Below are 20,491 nucleotides of genomic sequence, written 5' to 3' on the forward strand. Positions count from 1 at the left end.
GGTCCGGCAAGCGGCGACTCGCGGCTGAACCGCGCCCGAGACTCGCCGACAACCACGACTTCGAACACGGCAGCCCTTGACTACGTTTATCACGCACCTGCAGCAAGGACCGATTCGGTGCACACAACGGCTGCTGGGGCAGCAGGCCGAAACCGTCAGGATACGATGGAACCGCCCCTGCGCCGGACGCAAAACGTTGATTGGGAACTGTTTGCCAAGTACCAGGAGGTGTTAACTTGGTGTTAGCGCTCTGCCCCCCGCTGTGACCACTGTGCATCTCCTCCGAGGACCGTTACAAGGCAGAAAGACAACAATTAGCACCGGAGTCCCTCGCGCACCCCTCGCCGTCTCCCCCTCCCTGCAAGTGTCCACGCGTGGGCTTGTGTTGCCGCGCACGTGCACCGCTCTTGTCGGGCAATCGCCAATTTTCAAAAAAGTTGTTGAGCAAACAGCCAAGAAAGCAATGTCAACAAATCGCCCCACTTCCCTCCTCACAAAAACAAAGAGCCCTTCTTCTCTTCACTATTTAATTTGGTTGTGATGCCTTCCTCGGCGTGATGTTTGGTCCTGGTGCTCCCGCTCACCACACCACTATCGCAGCTGCCACTATAGCAACGGAACCCACGCCGTGACAAATCACAAGTTACCCAAAGAGAGCCCCCTTTTGAGTCCTTTTTTGTTTTTTTTTTCCCCCCTTTGGTGCGCCTTATTTGTAAAATATGGAGAGGCAGGTGTCTTCGCCCAGAATTTTCTCGCCTTGCAGCCCTCCTTGCAAGCAAATGAATATTATCGCGTGAGTGTGAAGGATGAATTTGCTATAGCTGTATCCGCCCCACACAGCGTTAGTAAGTCTTGGCAAGCGCCGCTCTGTGAGATGTGGTCACAAAAGAAAAGGGAAAAAGCGGCAACAGTAGAAACAGCAGCAGCGACAGCAACAGGGGAGGAATTGGTGGCCACAATAACACGCAGACAATAAAAACAAATTATTCCCTCCTGGTCCTTTTTTGTTCTTTTTCTTTTTTTTTTTTTTTTGTTCCGTTCCTGTGGTTGTAGCAGCAATCAATGGGCACTGGAAAGCTCCCGTGCAAAAAGACTTCGCGTGCAGCTGCGCAGTTGACGCCACATGCATCACTCCATGTCTGTTTCTGTCTGTGTGCTTTCCTCTCTCCGAGACATAGACCCGCACACAAAGAGAAACTAGGTTAAGGGAGAGGGGGTAAATAATGTTTAAAAATAAAGCCTCTGATTCCTTGTATTCTGCTTGCTTACATGAAGGCCGCTTTTGGCAAAGGCGCGCCAGCCATGTTCCCCCCGCAGCAAAAAAAAAAAAAAATCTCAAAAAAGAGAAAAAAAGACACCCTCTTCTTTTTCAATACAAAGAAAAAAAAAAAACTACATCAACTCCCACTGGTAGCTTCACAGTCAGTGCAAATTGATGAACAAAACAAAGGGATGAGAAGAGTCACAGGCCACACGTGGAGGTTTGCATTGTTGCCCCCCCCCGACCAACCAAACAATTTTTTCCTTTCAACACACAAACATACATGTACTCCAATACGCCTTCAGGCAGCAGAAGGAGGTGTGACGCAAAATTATTTTTTTTTTTTTTTTTCTTTTTTTTTGAGAAAGGAAAACGGAATTCCCAATACTCAGCAATTATCCCCCTTCTTTGCCCTCACTATCGTCTCGCATCTTACCCACTGTACTGGTGTAAATGCATACAGGTGGATGGAAAGAATACCGTTGTTCCGTTGTGTGGCGCTGCTCTTCCTGGCCGCCGTGAATGCAGTCGCGATTGTGGCCAACCGTAGAAATATTGCGATGTGTGTTGTTCCTTCCATGCGGTGGGGACAAATTCCCCAAAGAGTGCAATCGTGCCATGCCCTCCGCAATCTCATTTCGAAGCATTTCAATATTGGAAAGCGGAGGTGTCGAGAGAATCGAGTATGAAGATGATGCCAGAGGTGCGAAGTCACAGGAAAGTGCACGTTGTGTAAGAGCGGCCTGAATCACCGCCCTCCGTAGACACGCTACAGGGCTCCTGTTATTGTTGGACCATCTGTCAAAGTTGCTGGTCACAGCTGTTCCTGCAATGCCGCGGCCGGAATGTCCTCTCAGGTTTGATACACGCGCCGCTGATGCACTCCACAAGGCCCCACCGTCGCCTAAAGAAGAAACGGGCGATGCAAAACTCAACGACGGCGCTGTCCTCTTGCTGAACCCAAACTCCCCAGTTTCTTCAGTCGAGGAGGAAAAAGAGGAGTTAGCTGTCGATAGACCGCCATAATTCTTCGCCACAGGTGGAGACGCATGCATGGGAACCACAAACACACGGAACTGCCATCCAACTCTGAGGCAATTCTCACGCGTCAAAGGCACATAGCGGCCTAAACGCTCACTGTAGAAAAAAACGGCACGGACCACATAAGACAGCGGCGCCACTATGCGCATTAAGTGACGAATGATAACATTCTCATCAAAGAGAAGGGCGACGCTGCGTTTTGGGGCCATACATTCCAGTTTCATAAACCCTTCCTCTGCTTCATCGATGCCTACCACACCTGTGGTGAGTGTGACGCGCCAGCGACGATGGTGTGCCCAATCCAGTGGTAACACAAAGCCCGCGCACTGCTCACCACACGCAGCCGCGCTTTGCCGAGTAGCGGACAACAATCGCGATGGCAAACGCCGGGGTCCGTAATTCCCCAAAAGTTGCGTTGGAAGTTTCGAAAGAGGCACGGGCTCTGAAGCTTTCGACGGTCTCAGATTGCCGCCATCGTTGTTGTCATCGTTCCCAACCTGACACCGAGAGCGGTGTGGTGCGTCGGTGTACGGCTTCTGCATCACCGTCCGCAGACTTGCCTTCCACCTGCATGTCTCCTCATCGAGTTCGGGGGATGAGCCGAGTGCCTCAAGAAAAGAGAAGCCCTCCACTGCGGCGCTCCCCTCTTCCTTCTCAGGGCTGATTGCGCTGAGTTGCGACAGGCATACATGCCCCTCCGGGTTATTTAATACTGTGGAGGATGAATACGCACATTGCGGCTGTTCAACGACAAGCCTCTCCAATGGCTCCCGATGAGCCCGCGGCCACATCGTTTCTACACCCGTCATCCTCCCCAACCCCTTTTCCTTACGGACAACACACACAAAAAAAAAAAAAAAAAAAAATTTGTGTATAATTTATACCTCCCTCAATGCGTCAAAGAAAGAAGCAAACAAGTAAAATATAAAAAAAATAAATAAATAAAAGACGCCTGCATATTCACCATGAGTAGAAACAACAACGGCGAACGCGCACGCCAAAGCAAATATCAATAAAGAAGATGAAGATGATGATAAAATTTAAACGCACACACACACACACACACACAAAAAAAAAAAAAAAAAGAGAAGGCGGGGGAGATGGGAAGACAAAAACTCCAGAAAAAAAAAAAAAGTAGCTATAAGCACACAATAGACCATGATGATTAGGAAACCCTGCCACAGCCGGCCACCTCCATGTGGTGCCAGGGTCTAGTACGCTTTTACCAGGGAGAAAGCTAACTGCCTGCTATTCATACTTCAGACCCAATAATTACTTCTCAACTTAGTTCTACGGGCCAGAAGGGCACTATAGATGGAGCCATTTGTAATGACTGCCTGTGGGGTAAAAGCTATTCCTTGCTGTTGAATTCCATACTACGCCTACCAGGATCAACTTGACGCGCTGGTAAGGGAAAAGGAAAAACAAAAACAAAAAAAAAGATTGATTAGGGGAAAAAAAAGAAAACCAAAATTTCCTTGTATTCCCAGTAATCAATCACGCTGCCTCTTCATCATCCGCTTCCAATTCATAGATGCCGCTCTCGCTCGCTCCGCCTGGAGCCTTCGTCGTCGCAAAAAAGATGTCGTCTTCTCCCACACCGCTTCCAAACCTTTACGGTGTTGTGCAAATCCGGTCTTCGCAAGTCGCAGCCCCTCCTCCGTTTCCCCCAACCAAAAGTCTCTGCTTTCTTGCGTCATCAACGCCAGGACTTTGTCCCACGCGGCCCGTGCCTCCTCCTCGCATTTGACACAAACACCGGTAAGGAGAATATAGACAGGGGACTTCGTCAGGTGCATTGTCTCTAAAATGTGAATGCCGCCATGCACAAGTGGCTGCACAAGAGCAAGCAAAATGGAAAGACTGGCACACTGTGGAACGCCAAATACAAGCATAATGACACCACCCTCCTCAACATGCTCCACTGCCAATCGAAGCTGCGGTACAAGGAATTTAAACCACGGTAATACGGGCTGCGCATCGTCGTCACTAACAACCTCCGCATGATTTCCCCCACCATCCTCCGTTTCATTTAACAATTTCTCCGCATTGCGCTGCCCGTGGTCCTGCACAGCACCACCGTTGACAAAGTAAAACTTTCGCCCTTGAATAGACTCATGCCAGTCATTCTCCGTGATGCTTCCCTCAATAAACTCGTACTGTGCTGGAGCCTTTGGCGAATGCAGCCATGACGAGTCAGATGCGATCCCCCCGCGACTGACAGGGAGAGAGACACCAACGCCTCGCCACCGCAGCCGCGTCACAAGAAATTTTGACACGCCGCCAGGAGCAGAGCCAAGGTCAAGAAACGTTGGTGGGGAACTCTGCTCCTCCTTCTTCTCCTTTTCTGTTGCCCTCCCCGCTGGTGGCCCGCGAGTTGCCTCAGAAAATGGCGTAAAGTAGGACGGTGCAGCACGCATGAGAACTCTCTTGGCATGCTCACAGTACCGCTCACACAAATTCACAATGTCGCTATTAAAAAACGATGTCGACGATGGGGCCGCCATACCCCCTTGACGTTTGACAGCCTCTCCATCCTCTTTTTTGTGCCGCTGTTGATACCACCAATCCAACGCCTCAGATTGCCACCCGGCAGCGCGCTCACGTTCAAGCTCAGAATACATCGCAGAGGTGGTTTGTAAATATTCCCGCCAACGACAACAGGCGCCAAACTCCATGCCTGCAGTGGCAGCAAACCCATCGGCACCCGTTGCTGCCCTGCCCATATCCATGTCCATTTCGCAGTCACAATCCACCTCTCTTGTTGTTGTTGTTGTTGTTGTTTCCTCCAACTGCCATGCATCAAAAATAAAATAAAAACGCAAATATTATTTAAAACAAAAAAGAAAAAAGAGAAAAAATTAAAAAAAAAAGCATCAATGAACTCCCCAACGAGTAGGAAACGGCCCAACAACTCTCGGCGCAGAAACCGTGAAGAAGCCGCCTTCCCCTCACATACGCCCATCATCAAACATGCCGTAAAATTAAATTAAAAATCTTAAACAACCCAAAAAAAAAAAAAAAACCGAGACACAAGCCTCAGGAAATGGGACAAATGCACTAAAAGAAAAGCAAAAAAAATTTTTTTTAAATAATTTCCTTTTCTCTTCTCCGTCTCCTTCTCCGCCTGGCCTACCGTGTACTGCAGTTCACACCCACACATAGACACACACCCATCAGTCTTCACTCTTCCTCCTACTGAGAAATGTAAAAACTTCAATTCGCCGCAGGGTTCTTCTTGTTCCGCTCAATATTATAAATATAAAGCTTCTTCAGTACCGTGTCTGTACACTGACCAAACGCGACGTTTTCCTTGAAGCATTCCGTTGACCACCGCTCTCCCGCAGCCTTTTGGCACTTCACACCGGCGTCATACTCCTTCTTGCAAAATACTTGTGCAATCCCTTCCAAATAAGCACCCTTCTGCTTCTGACAAACAAAATTGATGTCGTCATTGACGCGAGATTGAAGACAGAGCTCCAGGTCCCGTCGTTGCTGGTCATACACTTTCGTGAACTTGTCCGCAAGATCATTGAACTCCTTCGTGTTGCGAGACATCACCGCTCAATGCTCCGTACAAAAAGATATGATTCACTTCCAAATTCGTCACTCAATCACCCACATATAAATATGTACTCCCAGACAAACACACACACACACACACAGAGAGAGAGAGAGAGAGAACTTTTCCTTTTGTTGCTTCTGTCCTTTTATCCAGCATACACAAGTGTTTGCATGTGCCGTGTATGCAATACGTCATGTATATTTTTTGTGGGTGAAATGTTTTGGCAACAAATAACACCCCGTATAAACAAAGAAAGAAACAAAAAAAAAAAAAGAAATATGTCATGTATATTAACTTTTTCTTTTTTTCTTTTTTAATCATTTGCAATGTGTGGCGGGAGTACTGAATCATCTGCATGCCAAATAATAAAATAAATAAAAAGGGGGTGGTCAAAAAGCCGGTCGGATTATAAAAGCATTAATGCTCTCGTTTAGACGTGCACATGTATACAGCGGATAAAGCAGATGGCTGTAAAAAAAAAAAAAAATTATATATAAATAAATAAATCTCCTTTTTATTCATTGTTATTTACCTCCATCTCTCTTTCTCCTTGGCTCTTTTTATCCGTCTGTCAACCTGTCATTTATTTCCTTCTTGTTGTTGATTTCTCTTCCCTTTTCTCTCTCTCTCTCTCTCTCCGTTGAAGGGTTAAACGCCCTTTAAATTTGAAGTCTTCCTCCTTTCTTTGCCTTCCTCTTCAATGCTCCCTCCTCCGCCCATGTATGTATGGATGTATGCACACAAATGGTACTCCTCTCTCGCCTTCTCGCCATCGACGGTTCAAATTCTCTCCATGCCTGTCATCCCACGTCTACATCCCTTACAAGAATGGGAAAGAAAATCGCAGTGAATGACCCTGTTCTCTGGCAATGCACACATGCACACACGGCAAAGCAAAGGGGAGAAGGGTAATGTGTAACAGAGAAAAGGGAAATAACTAACGATGGCGCTCAAGGAACATGCGCACACCAGAGGTGCCAATGAGTCGGCCTGACAACACAGCCCGTGCATGTAGTGCGCTGCCTTCATCCACAAATGACGCCACAACAAATTCCACCAAATCACTTCCCTCCATGGGTGTTGCCGCCGCAAACGGCATCTCACTCGCCCTAATGTCATGGCCCTCGTCGTCGCTACTTTTAATTTCAGTATTCGTCTTTTTCTTTGTCGTCTTCTCTTTGGAACGCCTTCTCACGTCCCTCTGTTCGTTGATACCAGCCGTCGTATCCTTATTAAGACTAGTAGTACTACTAGTAGTTATTGTTGTCGTTGCCGCTTTACCCGTAGAAAGCCTGCTAAAATGGGCGCCGGTATCGTTTTTTTCATTCGAGTCGACAAGTGCAAGAAATCCTTGCACGCCTCCAAGCGCAAACAGTGCGAGAGCGCGAGGGGCGGCAGGTACAAGACGGACATCCACCAGACATGCCTTCTTTGCACATTGTACAGCAGAAAGCGGATAGTACTGCACCTTCCACCGCCTGCCGTAAATCTTGGCATTCTGCAGACGTTTAAACATGGCCGCCGCAACAGCCTTGCTAGGAACTTCAAACGTGAGCGTCGCTCCACCGGCCTCCTCCATGATGCCAGCATCCGAGATGTGTTTCTTGTGCTCTGGCAAGAGATGTCGTAAGGTGCGGGTGTAGATGGCGGCCATGTTACTTGGAAGATCTGCGACGATAAAAGAACCATGACAAACATCAGTATCTGCTCCCTCATGACAATGCTTTTTGATCCCCCGCCCTCCTCCTCCTTTATTATCATCATCGACATCACAATGTGGAGAACGTGGACGTTTTGTAGTGGGTGGTGCGACGGCAACAGCGCCCTTACTCCCGTCTCGTTTTGCTCGTGACATGTCTCTTCCTCCTCGTCCACTCCCCTATTTCCTGTTTACCATCCAACAACCGCAAATAACTAAGAGCCGTGTGTTTGTCTGGTCTGTATGCACCCTGCGTTTCTGTAGGGACCCCACAAACTCTCAAACACCTCTGCTATCAGACGTGCACGCACCAAAAAAGCCCTCTGCTTTGTACATCGCAGCAAGCATAAAGTAGGAGAGAAGAGAAGAGAAAAGAGCACAAAAAAAGGTAGTGATGATCGGTAGATTTATATTTCTGTTTTTTGCGACGTCCGGACGCTTTCCGGAATATGCAAAGCAGCAGCAGCAGTAGCAGCAACAGCAGCAACAGTACCTCAAAAGGAAATAAAACTTCCACAAAACTCCATGGGAATGTAAATAAATGGATGGATGGATGGATAAAGAGAAGGTCTTCTACGCCCGTTTTTCCTATCCCCTTCGACTGTCTGTTTGTCTGCCTCCTTCTCACTCCCAGTCCGTGGTGGTATTACATAATTTCATGGACATGTCGATTATCCATGACATCTCATTCATCACCACGCGCACACACGGTAAAAGGAAAAAAAAAAAAAGAATATGTAAAATTCAAAGGATGTTGCAGGGCCAAAACAGTTTTGTTGTTGTTGCTGTCTTTTATTTTATTTCATTTTTTTTAACCCCCTCTCGTTCTCTTTCTGGGTGTTTTCTCCCATCCTCTTATCGTTTGCCTTCATTCCCACCACCCCTCCCATCCTGCTGCAGCGCCCAAGACGTCGTCACGCACCACTTACAAAACATGTAATTGTGGAAGGCAGTGGGACTCACAGTGGCCACAGCTGTAACCGGGGATATTGACGCTGTTGTGCGCCGTTGCTGTTGTGATGGTGATGGTGGTGCTTTTCCAGAAGCAGACAGCGCAATTCCCTCTTGTGGGGAGGTGGCAGCAGCCGTTGGGCCCTTTATATGTGCGGTGTTGCTCCTACCATGAGCCATGGAGTATATCTCCCCATCGGAGACGGCAAAAAACGGCATCGTCTCCTCTGTTATTAGAGGAAACACCGACTCCGCGGTCCTACCATCAAGTCGCATGTGTTTCAGCAGGCTCACACACCACAGGTCGGCCGCCAATCGACATTCCCGATGCAGATTCCAAAAAGCCTGCAGAAATTCGCCAATTAGCCTCTGATGCTCTTCACAAGAATCGAGCGTGGCATTCAAAAAGGAACTGGTGTGGGGAGGATATCCCTGTCGTGGTGGACTGAAGTTGCTCCCGCCGACACTTTTCCCTGCGCCTCCTCCCCCTCCGCCTTGGCGCGAGGATGATACCCGACACGTCTCGGTCTCTGCGTCCCCCGCATCCGGTGAGGCCTCATCCCCACACAACTCCAACGCCACCCCAACAGCGCCAAGAAAAAAAGGTGCTGTTTGGTGCGAGGCCATCAAGTGGCCATCGACTGCAGGATTGTCCGTGCCGCCAGCAAAGCCACTTGGGCTCTGCAATCTTCCTCGTGGTGAAGTCTCGCTCATGTTATCGCTATTGCCACTCCTGGAAACAAGGCTGTCCGTCCTAGTACTATTGCTGCTATGACTACTACGACTAATACTGCAACTGCTGTTTTTGTTGCTGTTACCATTTGGGGGGGAAAAAAGCCCGGAGCAACCCTGTTCCATACGATTAGTCATGCTCAACTCAGGTGCCTCATCAACACCTGTATTGGCAGCAAAAGAGCCGCTCTGGTTTGAGGTGGAAAGGGGAAAAGCGTCCTTCTTCTCCCTCTTCGCAGCAACGGTGGCCGCTTGAGAGAATCGTGTACACCATTCTTCTGCATACTCATTATATTCTAACATAATGTCGTAAAAGGCACGCCGACAGGAACGTCTCAAAAGAACAAGGGTGTTACTGCCTCCAAGAAGCACCTGCTGGGAAGGAGCCGGAGGTGGCAATGACGGTATCACCTCTTTTTTTTCCTCCGACAACGCCGTGTGAAACCACTTGTCATTCAACAACTCCTCCGCGCTAGGGCGTCGCGCGGGATCCGCACAGGCACATCGCTGTACAAAGGCAGCAAACCGCACGGACCACTGGCCACAACGTAAACGGGGCAATGGACGATGATGTCGCTTCATCCACCACGGACAACCACCATCCGCCAAGTGAATAGCCAGCATAGCAAGCATCCAGATGTCGTGTGAAGATGAAAAGGGACAAATTGGATTGCGCGTATTATTTGTTTTTCGAAAAGGAAAGGCAGAGCCCATGCCAGACGCATTCTTGGATTCAGGTTGTACGGAAGTATTTTTTGCCTCCAATGAGGACACATCGGTCAATCCCTCCTCAGTTGTAATGCACTCTGGTGGTGGAATATATTCCTCTTCTTGTAGAACAAAGAGTTGTAGGGCATCCATTTCCTCCCCAGCGTACTCTGGCGACATATTCTCAAGAAAGAGAGTCGAGTCCAACAATTTGGCCAACTGGAGTGGTGCAGAGTTAGAACGTATAACTGAAGTGAGCGCCGTCGTGTTGAGACTTTCTCTGAGAGATGTCTTCATTATCTTTTCAACCTGTGCATAATATCCGTCCGCAAGAACGACGTGCTTCGTCCACTCAAGTGGATCAAAAACTTCTGTAGACCTGCTGCAGCCTCCGCCGCCTGCACCGATTCCACCCCCCTCATCACCACCGATGCTTCCTCCACTAGAGCTATTGCTGCCTCTACGACTGACGGCATCAACGTTGCCCCCACCCACTTCACTCGTGTCCAGCGTCACTCCGCTCCACAGTCTAGTGGCATTACCCATCCCAGTGGAGACTGGTAAGGGATCGGTAGCATTTGGAGAGTATGACTTCATTGCGTTCAATGCTTCCATGACATGAGAGGTGACAAAAACATTCGTTGCCTTTATACTCCCATGGGCCCTTCCTCCCCGGTGTAGCACCACAAGATGCTGAAGAACGGCATGTATAATGTTTCGAATGGCTGTCTCACGAAGAAGTTGCGACGGCCTCTGAGTACGGATCCATTCCTGAAGGACTTCATGTATGTTGCCTTGGCGCACAAGTGGCATTGATAAGGCGATGGCAAACAACGGTGGTGCCGCCTCGAATCGCTCCATAAGACCAGCAGTACGGCCATGTTCTTTAGAAGTTTTCATATCCACTTGAGGGGCATCTAAAGATAAATTCCCAGCCTTGGTACGGTCGACCCGAGCGTGTTTCCCCTTCTTCACACGTGTTAATCCACTCAGCGAGGTGGCTATGACTTTTCCAGTGCAAGAGGATCGAGGAAGGCTCTCTAAACCTGAAGGAACTTTACTAAGTTTGGAAGAATGTCTTGACACCCGCTGCGTTCTCCGAGTGGGACTTTCCCCCAAACAAAGCACAGGCTTCCGACGCCGTTGGGATAAATTTGAATTGGCTGCGACAACCGAAGTGGCCGCCGTATTTGTGCGTCGTCGCTTTGGAAACGTAAAAGAAGTGGATCGCCCCTCCTCACGCAATGCCAGGCCCTCCGGGTTCAAGGAAACAACTTTGACCCCAACGATAGGAAGGTGCCACTCCACCGCGTTTCCGCCATCTATCCTTTTCATATCGACAAACTTGACCGTGTCGTTTGGGTAAATGCCATCAGATGTCGTGTGTTTTCCGGCAACATCCTCCAAAGCAATCGTCTTCAAAGAAGAGCCCGTAACGCTACCAACACCAGCCGAACCTGACACACCAACAGAGTGCGTCGGTGGGGATAAAGTGACGCACGCCTCGTCCTCCCCCTCCGTTTTACCAAATGAGTCAGGAGCACTGTCCTCTGCACTCACAGTATCTTCAGTGTTCTTGGACAGATGCCGAGACCTGGCAAAGCTGGGAGAACAGATCCACATGCTTTTATCATCCGCAGCGTCTTCACTCGGCACATCCACAAAACCCCTCTCTAAAGGGCGCAAAAAAGCCTCCTCAAGCCCTTGCTGTAATCGCAGAAAAAAGTAGTTTGAAAGCGACTCGTTACCGTTTCCCCCACCATTTCCATCATTTTTGCTATCCTCCTCCACTGCTTGAAATAAAGATGGATTCGATACGGATAATTCAACCGAAAGCATACCGGTCGTTTTGCTCGCGACACTATTCCGCGTGCCCTCAAAGCCATGCTCTGACATGCGTGGTGAAGAGAAAAAAGACGACGGTGCAACGAGTTCTTTCAATTTTTTCAGCATCACCTTGTCCACTAGAAGAACACGCACAGCGCACACCATTTTGGCATCGTCTGTATAGCCACAGACAATTTTGCTACCACACCGTATATTACGCTCCACCCCGCCACTCAGCTGTGTACCTGCCGTCACCGTGTGTGCTCGTATCGTCGTTGCGTCCATCGGTGGTGTTCCTGAGTGGATGTCAAAGATGTTCAGGAGTGTCGGTGACCTGAACGAGACGGCGAGGTGCACCGGTGAGGGCGCACGGTCCAGAAGTCCCGCACGCCCAAATGACTGCACGGGGTTTGACAGGCGGATACGCTGATCGTCCGTGTGACTCACGCTGAGGTGTGGATTTCCGTTAAAATCCATCTCCCGATGCATCACGGGCACCCATTGCACGCCATTGAAGGGCTCGTCAAGCAAACGGCAGCGGAATCCGCCACCCACAGACACCTCCTTCGCGGAACCCCGCATCCGCAACATTTCATCCGTGGAATGCAACGAATTCGCCGGGGACGTGGGCACCGGAAACGTTTTCAGCAACGAAAACAACATCCCCTGCTGGGATCGCCGCTTCTTCTTCTTTGACCGCTTCTGCATGTCCTCGTACTGCTCGATGCTCACCTCGGTGGATGTGTTCTGCACGGCCAGCAGCACCCCGCCACCCACGCAAAAGAAAAAGCGCCAGACACCACTCCCCTCAATGCCTTTGACCACTCTCCTTGATGCTTACCGGACCATGCAGAGGCACAGGGAGAGAGAGAGAAAGAAAAAAAGATAGATTTTTGAAAATGGAAAGAAATAAACCCCTCCTCCTCCGCCTCCCTCCCTCAAAAAAAAAAAAAAAAAACAGTTGCTATTGTTGGGTATGCGCCAGAAACCCGCAGCAGAACAAAACCATTCCTCTCGCAGTCTCTCAAAAAAAACAAAAAAAAAAAAGGAGGTGGGCAACAGCAATCGTCAGCAAAGCAAATAAAAGCGGTGCGTGTGCGTGGGGGAGGGAGAAAGACCCTGCAGCGTGCACCACCGACCACCACCACTGCACTTATTTGTGTCTCCCCGGAGGTTTAGAAAAAACCACCACAGAAGAACTCTTGTTTGTTTCGCAACAAAACGTCAAAAAAAAAAAAAAAAAGCAAGAAAGCAAAAGGCACCTGTCTAGGTTCCATCATCGGCATCCATGTATATATACAAAATCATGCACATCTGTTGACATGCGTCCTTTTGAGGGCAACAGGGAAAACTGCACGAGTAAATAACATTCCCCCTCCTCCCTCCCTCCCTCCCTCCTTCCGGTTCAAACACATACATTGTACAGAGAAAGAAAAAGAAATTCGCCATCAATAACCACACAAATTGTTTTAGTACGTCTTTATAGATAGATAGATAGATATATATATTACCCTCATTTTGTAAATAAACGGAAAAAAAAAAAAACAAATGACAGGGGCATACATGCAGACACAAATGCAGTGCAAAATGGAAGCGATTTAACATCGAACCCTCCCCCTCCCCCAAGAAAGAATTGCATAATAGCCAGCACCATCACTCACACGCAGATACACATTCATACCCACATAGAAGAGAACATATGTATATATATATATAAAGATATACGCAGACGCCTAAACACACATATATATACATACATTAAACAAACAAGTCTGTATGTATATATAACTAAAAACCGACACACAATGTATGGATATCATATACCTACACAGCACACGCACAGTTTGAACTAAAAAATAAAAAATAAAAAAAATTGAAAGGCACACACACACACACACACAAAAAAAAAAAAGAACGTTAAACTCATATACAAAGAGCACAGAAAAGCAGTGACTTCATCATCATTTTTAGTTTTTCGTTTTTCTGCCTCACTTCCATTTACTTGCTGTGTGATCCGTGTTTACATCAGATGCATCACCCACAGCCAAAATTATGGCCGTTTCACGTTGGCTTTTTGTTGTTTGGAGTCAGCGCTCCTCTCGCAGCAGTTGTAGGGCTCATGGGGGCGGCGGCGGAGGCTAACCAGCGCCATGCATTGTCTCTGTCTCTACAGCTGCCATCCCCCTCTCAATGCTCAGACATGACAGTTTTAAAAATGCGCTGGAAGAGATCGCTCTCCTCCTCAGAGTCGTCCGTCCACTCCGCCTTCCCTATCGAGATATTTGACGGCCCCCCGGCAGCATCGCCATCCCCGTGAAGAGCTTTCCGGGTGGCAGAAATCTGCGCCAAAAGTGACGCGGCCGTTTCTCTTGGCGATGAGGCCGACAACGATACCTGCGATGACCACGTCGGGGGCGAGAATGCATGAGCAACGTGGCCTGTCTCCTTATCACTCATTGCTGTCGCCGTGGATGACCCATGCAATTTCTCCTTTGAATTCTTCGCTGCAACCGCAGTCCTTGTTCCCGCATGATCAGCTCTCGATGCAAGGAACGGCGGTGTGGCACATGTCGTGCTACTTTGGTGTATGAGACTGTCATGGCGAGCAGAACGCTGCGAGTTACAGCCGCTGTCCACGGCAGACGAAATATCACATGACCTCCTCCCCGGATGAGTTGCATCCTGCTGCTGGTGTACGTGAAGTAGATGGTTCGGGGTCTCTTCTTGCCTCTTGCATGTCTCTGCTGATGGATTTCCACCAATTGGCACCTCCTCCAGAGATTCGGGAACGAGCGAAAGTTTTTCTGCTAACTTTGCGGCACGGCGCAGCCATGGTTGTTTCAGCGCCTCTGCCACCGTGCTCCGGAGCTCTGGATTCGGTTCCAAAAGGGACTGTACAAATGAAATGGCCTCGAGGCTGATGTGCTTCCAGTGATCACTATTGCACTTTGGGGTACAGCGCTGCTGCTGCTGAGCCATGCTTGCCCGTGAGGCCCCGTTAAAGGGGAAGCAGCCACTGAGGAGGACGTATGCAACAATTCCAATGGCGTACGCGTCAAGTTGTCGCGCCATACGAAGTGTTGTGAGTTTCCTTTTCCATCCGTAGCTGACGATCCAACTTAGCATCTCCGGAGGAAGATACTTGTCGGTGCCGCATGGCGTCAAAAATAGCAGCATCTCTCCATCATCTTGACCCTCTTCACGCCATGCTCGGGCGTTTGGCTCGCCACGCTCAGTAAACGGAGCCGACGGGGTAGCGCCCGCCCCCTGCAAGGCGGCGGCTGTTAAAGGCATGGTTGGCGCAAAACGGTAGAGGGGGTCACCGCAAGAACGCGTGATGAATTGTTCCTTGGAATTCAAAATGGTCGCTGTCTCCAATTCGCCTTTTTGCTGGAATTCAGTCAGCGTAGACTCGCCGGGACCCTCAGCCATCGCAATCCCAGCCCCATCCGCAAGAGCCAAGGGCTCTGCGGTGGAGACAAGAAGGGATGTCATCGATGTGGTGCATTTCGATACATCGCCTCCAACCTCCATATGAATTTTCTCCGTGTCTTCCTCCCCACCATCGTCCTCGTTCTTGTCAACGTCATCGTCCACATTTATCCTTCCGTAACTAACGTTGCGGTCATCATCCTCATCGTCATTGGCACTGGAGGATGTAGTCTCGGAAGGAGTCTCATCGCTGCTTGACGCACCAGAGCCACTCTCAATATCCACAGACATAAACATGTTGGCTGCGGATGGTAATGGTGTAGGCATGCCCACACGAGAAAATCGGTTGCTACAACTACTGTTCATTTGCGATTTCCCCACATTGCCTTCGCTAAAGCCACGACTCCGGTATTTTTCACCGAGTTTTGTTGTACGACGGGCCAAGCCAAAGTCAATAAGAGTCACTTTCAAAAGCCGCTCAAAATTCTCAGAACTTTGTTCAGAAGAAATAGAGCCCCATACCGATGCCAAACGGTTCCTCGGTTTTTGAACGTCCTTCTTGTTTTCCTTGTATTCCAGCGTTTCTATACTCTCCTCCTCATCCTCGTCTTGCATGGTAGACTCCGTCTCACGCGAACGTGTCGCAAAACCCGTGCCAAGAACCTGCCGAATGCAATCCTGGGAGGCGTCAATTTGAGAAAGAAGCAAGTTCTCCAGCTTGATGTCCCGGTGAATAATGCCATAAGTGTACTGCAGATATTTAACAGTACGGACCAGTTGATAAATGATAAGAGCAACACGAGCCTCGGAAGGAGGACCATTAAGTTGAAGGTACCGTCGTGCATCCATGCAACCTCTCCCCATGTTCATCACAATTACAAACTCATCGGGTGTACGCAACGCCTCCACAAATTGTGAACACCCCGTGTGGCGCAATGATCGTATGATAGATATCTCCCGTTCAATCTCCACTAACTCACGGTGCAGAGCGTCATGATATTCCACACCGCCACCACCATGAATGGAAACCTCTACATCCCGTCCATGCATCTTGCAATGGACAGTGACTTCATGAGCTGCACCTTCCTTGGATACCTGCTCCTTTTTTTCGCCACGCCATTTCGCTTCTGAAGCCATAAGGGCCCCCTTCTTCCTTCGGCAGGGAATAACTTTGATTGCAAAAAAGCTCACACTTGTATTTCCCCGAAAAAGAGGCACCGCACGGAAGACACGCGAAAATGCCCCGTCGCCAACAAAGTCTGCATCGGGGTTAAATACGTACTCATCCTGTAGGCAACTCACCTTTCTGCACACATGAGTAGATGGCGAAACAAGATGTAGCGCCAATCCTTCTTTATTATTTGGCAGCTCGGCAGTTCCATCCTCTCGACAATTATGCGGTCCTCCCTTGCCACGCCTCTTGTTTCGTACCCTATAAAAATCCCGAGAGGATGATGGCAGAGGCGGAGAAGACGACGCCCGTTGCCGTGGCCACTTCCTCCGCGGTGAGAACCCAGATGTCTCATCCCGGTGCTCTGGTCTTATCTGAGAGCTGTAAAAGACGCGCTCCATCGGCAGCAGCCGTGCAATCCACACCGCTCCTTCCACTTCACGCAACGCCATCTGCACGCTGTCGCGCTGCTCCGCGGTGGCCTCGCCCCGCAAAAAGAGAAGCATCGGTGGGTGGCGCAATGCCAAGACGTCACGCGGCGGCAACGTCGTCAAGAGTCGCTCACGACGGTGAGTCGAGAAGCCATGCGGCAGGGCAGAGTGTGCCCGCGGCCGCGGTGCTTCTGTCGCTACGGAAAGAGATGAAGAGAGCCGTGGGCCATGTGCGGTGGACCTCATCGTTGTTGCCATCATCGCCTCATGCTGAGAGCGCCACCACCGCAGGCGGTCCACTACAACGTCCTCCACAAAATGCAGTGTTCGTAGCCCAGGAAGCATATGTATATAGGATGTGTATATTTCAATTTACGTCCAGAGGATTCTCCAACCGAGTTTTCCCTCCTCTCGTCTCCCACCCCACCCCACCCCCCACAAAACCGCTCGCACCTCCAACTTCGCCTGCGACGACGACTTTTCTCCTCCTTCGTTCCCGTCCCCAACTCCTGTTTGCCACGAAGCCCTGGGCCAATGAATCACACGTCACGCCACACGGCCTCAGGCAAAATAAAAATGCCCTAAAAAAAAAAAGGAAAAAAAATGTAAATAATAAATAAAAAAAGAATCCTTCCAAACAATCAAAACAGAGAAGAAAAAAAAAAAAAAACATGGAGAAGACGACTGTAATGCAAAGAAGAAAGCAGACACATAAATACACACAAATACATGCATAAATATATATACATGTGTTCCCTCTCCCATTCATTGACGCAACGAAAAAAAAAAAAATCCACAACAACAAGTCAAACAATACATGTAATCAAGAATTTAAAACCCCCAAAAAAAAAAGAAAAAAAAAACTTTTTAGGTACAACAGAATAAACAGTCCATATTCCCACATACCTCTCTATTCCCACCACCACACACACTCTCACTCCAGCAGCAGCAGCAGCACACTCTCCCTGTTTAATTGCCTAACGCTCGTTGGACTGTCCTTTCTTTCCATCCCATGCAACAACAAAAAAAAAAACAATCACGTGCCCACTTATGTTAAATAAGGCACCTCAATTTCTCCCTCACTTTCTGTCTCCTCTTCTCAACAACAACAACATAAAAAAAAAAAAAAAAAGACGCCTCTTAGAGCAGAAGTGATAAGAGTAAAAAAGAAAAAGAGAGAGAAAAAAAAAAAAGAGATGCGCGTGTGTAAATGTACGTCCGCAAAAAAAGAAATTATTACAGGAGACCCCAGCACACACACACACACAGAGAGAGAGAGAGAAAGAAATACACCAATCAAAACTAAACGCCGGGGCACCTCTCTTCCTTTCCCTCTCACTCTCCCCTTTTCACTACATCCCGTGCTATTTGACTTACTCATGCCACCCCTGTCGGATCCACCGGTAACTCAAAGTCGGTTTACGGCACTTTTAGTTCCATACATCATTCATATGTGTGCCTGCTCAGACGATAGCGGTGAAGCACAGAGAACCCTAAACCCCCGAAAAAAAAATAAAAATGAAAAAAAAAAAAAAAATAAATAAATCCACAAGAACAAAACAGAATAAAACAACAACAACACACACACACACACACAAAAAAAAAAAAAAAGTGCCCTACCGTCAATAATATTTGCAGTGACGAGTCTCAACATAACAAGATCCCCCCTCCTTGAAAAAAAAAAAAAAAAAAAAGATGCACACTTCGGTTAATTTTATCTTTGTTGCTCTTTTTTCTTTTTCTTTTTCTTTTTCTTTTTTCGTCTGTCTGTTTCTGTGTGTGTGTGTGTGTGTGTGCGTGTGTGTCTCGCCAGCGTTTGTCTTGGATTCCCCCCTGTGTGCGTACGCGTCCTTTGAAACTACAAGGGCACATAGCCGAGAGGGACGGGAAGATCATGTGCGTTAATCATCACGTCGATTGATCCCTATCCTCCTCTCCTCCTCTGCCATATCGCCCCGTTACCCACCACTCCGCATGCTTCCCCTCTCCAGTCATGAATCCTCCGGAGGTGATATTTAACGAATCATTTACGTTTGATTGCTTGTTACTCGCTGATAAATTACGCAGTCATATTCGCTGCCCGGTTCCTCTTAAAAATTCCCGGAGGAAAAAAGGGACGAGGAACGCCTCAGGAAGCCCATCGCTCCTCGTCCTACAAGCACCGCCATCCCAAATGGCGGAATATAAATATATAAATGTATAATGTATATACCCACATTTTTGCTTCCTTTCTAATTTATTTATATTTTTGTTGTTGTTGTTGTTGTTGTTGTTGTTCTTTTTCTAGCTTTTCATTCCACATCATTTTGAACTTATTTTTTGCTTTTGCGCCTCTTTTTTTTTTTTTTTTTTTTCATTATTTATTGGCCCTTGTCTGTGTGCATGTGTGTGTCTGTGTGTTTTTTTTTTTTTTTTCTTTGGTCCAAAAATGGATACACATGCAGACAACCACACTCATTCCTTCTTCCCCAACTGTCACTTTCTTTCCTACGTTACAATTTCAAAGGGCCCGGAAAAAAAAAAAAAAAAAATCATCACTCACTCAACTTCTCGACAAGCTGAATTTCACCATCGGCAGTCACCAGCACACAACCTGCACCGTTGCCGTGCCCAAGGTAGTTGGAGCTGCTAAAAATGGTCAATACCTTGGTGCTCTTGCTAAAACGCAGCCCATGCGCCTTCTCTTGATGGGCGCGAAACAACATGCTGTACTGGTGGGCCTGCAAAAAGGTCTCTAAGGCCTTGGCAAAAAACGTGAGTACATTACTCCCGCGCTTGTTCACACCAAAACCCCACTCATTGATAGATGCATGGCCGTTTCCAGACAAGGCAAATGCAGAGGACTCATTATCATCATCGCCGGGGTCATGGATTGTGGGGTCAGACCACATAAGATCAAATGCAACGAACCATGCTTTACGCAACATCGCTTCGCTTATAGCAGTCGTTGATGACGCATGCGAGACAGGTGTCTGTCCCACAGCTCCTAGAAGCTCCACCTGGGCCTCCGGATCATCCCTCACAAAGGGATTATTGGGGAACAAAGTCAACATGCGCGGAAAGTCCTCGTTTCGCAGAAACGCAAGGCTGTCATCCTCCTTAGGCGGGGAAAAAAAGCGCGGGATACCACCGTGGGTACACAACACGCGCTCCTCATGGGTCCTCCGTCGACCCTGTGGTGCCAATAACCTTGAAACGGAAGCTGCAGCCAAATCACCGGGAGAATTGGTGTTATTATTATGATAATGATGATTATGATTATTATTATTATTGTTATTATTATTATTAATACTACTACTGGTAGTATTACTGTTGTTGCCACTGTTGTTTGCTACTGCAGGAATGATGAGTTCTGCAGCAAGAGGGAAGTGGCGAAAAAGAGCCGTCAATTCCTTGAACAATTTCCGCCCCTCATCCACGCCGTATAACGCCTCACATTGTGCAAGAAAAGAAGCAGATCCATAGGTTAACAGGTCGCCACACACCACACGATCCTCATGATTGCCACGAAGCATCACCACCTTCGACGGATGACTGATCTTCAGTGAGAGCAACAGAATAAGACATTCGAGTGAGTACGGTCCACGGTCCACGTAGTCCCCGAGGCAGAGGATGTTTGCGGGAGTGAGTTGCAGGTCGGAAAATACAAGAACATTACGAAGAAAAAAGCAAG

At 48.3% G+C, this 20,491-nt stretch overlaps 7 protein-coding genes across 7 annotated transcripts, besides 32 other annotated features; all 7 read right to left on the minus strand.

Moving 5' to 3' along the window:
- Positions 1-561: a sequence feature (heterozygous, Esmeraldo-like haplotype).
- Positions 562-1,025: a sequence feature (areas merged during assembly that could not be assigned to a particular haplotype. This can correspond to areas where the two haplotypes were merged or to regions with more than two copies in the genome that were merged during assembly.).
- Positions 901-938: a microsatellite.
- Positions 1,001-1,032: a microsatellite.
- Positions 1,026-20,491: a sequence feature (heterozygous, Esmeraldo-like haplotype).
- Positions 1,596-1,622: a microsatellite.
- Positions 1,657-3,111, minus strand: Tc00.1047053506465.5 (uncharacterized protein; the record flags this gene model as incomplete). Its single annotated transcript, XM_804938.1, has 1 exon — positions 1,657-3,111. The coding sequence occupies one exon, from the start codon at positions 3,109-3,111 to the stop codon at positions 1,657-1,659; it is 1,455 nt and encodes a 484-aa protein (XP_810031.1).
- Positions 3,148-3,168: a microsatellite.
- Positions 3,221-3,249: a sequence feature (AT_rich).
- Positions 3,347-3,371: a microsatellite.
- On the minus strand, positions 3,796-5,040 carry Tc00.1047053506465.10 (hypothetical protein, conserved; the record flags this gene model as incomplete). The annotated part of the gene is made up of 1 exon (XM_804932.1): positions 3,796-5,040. The coding sequence occupies one exon, from the start codon at positions 5,038-5,040 to the stop codon at positions 3,796-3,798; it is 1,245 nt and encodes a 414-aa protein (XP_810025.1).
- Positions 5,064-5,086: a microsatellite.
- Positions 5,137-5,175: a sequence feature (A-rich).
- Positions 5,376-5,400: a sequence feature (AT_rich).
- Tc00.1047053506465.14 (hypothetical protein, conserved) lies at positions 5,519-5,860 on the minus strand (the record flags this gene model as incomplete). The annotated part of the gene is made up of 1 exon (XM_804937.1): positions 5,519-5,860. The coding sequence occupies one exon, from the start codon at positions 5,858-5,860 to the stop codon at positions 5,519-5,521; it is 342 nt and encodes a 113-aa protein (XP_810030.1).
- Positions 5,918-5,967: a microsatellite.
- Positions 6,228-6,248: a sequence feature (AT_rich).
- Positions 6,339-6,374: a sequence feature (AT_rich).
- Positions 6,474-6,505: a sequence feature (CT-rich).
- Positions 6,805-7,722, minus strand: Tc00.1047053506465.20 (hypothetical protein, conserved; the record flags this gene model as incomplete). Its single annotated transcript, XM_804933.1, has 1 exon — positions 6,805-7,722. The coding sequence occupies one exon, from the start codon at positions 7,720-7,722 to the stop codon at positions 6,805-6,807; it is 918 nt and encodes a 305-aa protein (XP_810026.1).
- Positions 8,022-8,056: a microsatellite.
- On the minus strand, positions 8,422-12,492 carry Tc00.1047053506465.30 (hypothetical protein, conserved; the record flags this gene model as incomplete). Its single annotated transcript, XM_804934.1, has 1 exon — positions 8,422-12,492. One exon carries the CDS (start codon positions 12,490-12,492, stop codon positions 8,422-8,424), a length of 4,071 nt encoding a protein of 1,356 aa, XP_810027.1.
- Positions 9,272-9,339: a microsatellite.
- Positions 13,157-13,186: a microsatellite.
- Positions 13,443-13,571: a microsatellite.
- Positions 13,636-13,665: a sequence feature (A-rich).
- Positions 13,666-13,685: a microsatellite.
- Positions 13,686-13,699: a sequence feature (A-rich).
- On the minus strand, positions 13,972-17,163 carry Tc00.1047053506465.40 (protein kinase-like protein, putative; the record flags this gene model as incomplete). Its single annotated transcript, XM_804935.1, has 1 exon — positions 13,972-17,163. The coding sequence occupies one exon, from the start codon at positions 17,161-17,163 to the stop codon at positions 13,972-13,974; it is 3,192 nt and encodes a 1,063-aa protein (XP_810028.1).
- Positions 17,402-17,488: a sequence feature (A-rich).
- Positions 17,934-18,015: a sequence feature (A-rich).
- Positions 18,323-18,363: a microsatellite.
- Positions 18,493-18,512: a microsatellite.
- Positions 18,531-18,592: a sequence feature (T-rich).
- Positions 18,593-18,623: a microsatellite.
- Positions 19,067-19,095: a microsatellite.
- Positions 19,153-19,172: a microsatellite.
- Positions 19,353-20,491, minus strand: Tc00.1047053506465.50 (serine/threonine protein phosphatase-like protein, putative; the record flags this gene model as incomplete). Its single annotated transcript, XM_804936.1, has 1 exon — positions 19,353-20,491. A coding segment is annotated over one exon (1,139 nt), but the record flags the coding sequence as incomplete, so codon positions are not given.
- Positions 20,050-20,135: a microsatellite.

Source organism: Trypanosoma cruzi, genomic scaffold (genome assembly GCF_000209065.1).
Source record: "Trypanosoma cruzi strain CL Brener 1047053516561 genomic scaffold, whole genome shotgun sequence".
NCBI lineage: Eukaryota > Euglenozoa > Kinetoplastea > Trypanosomatida > Trypanosomatidae > Trypanosoma > Trypanosoma cruzi.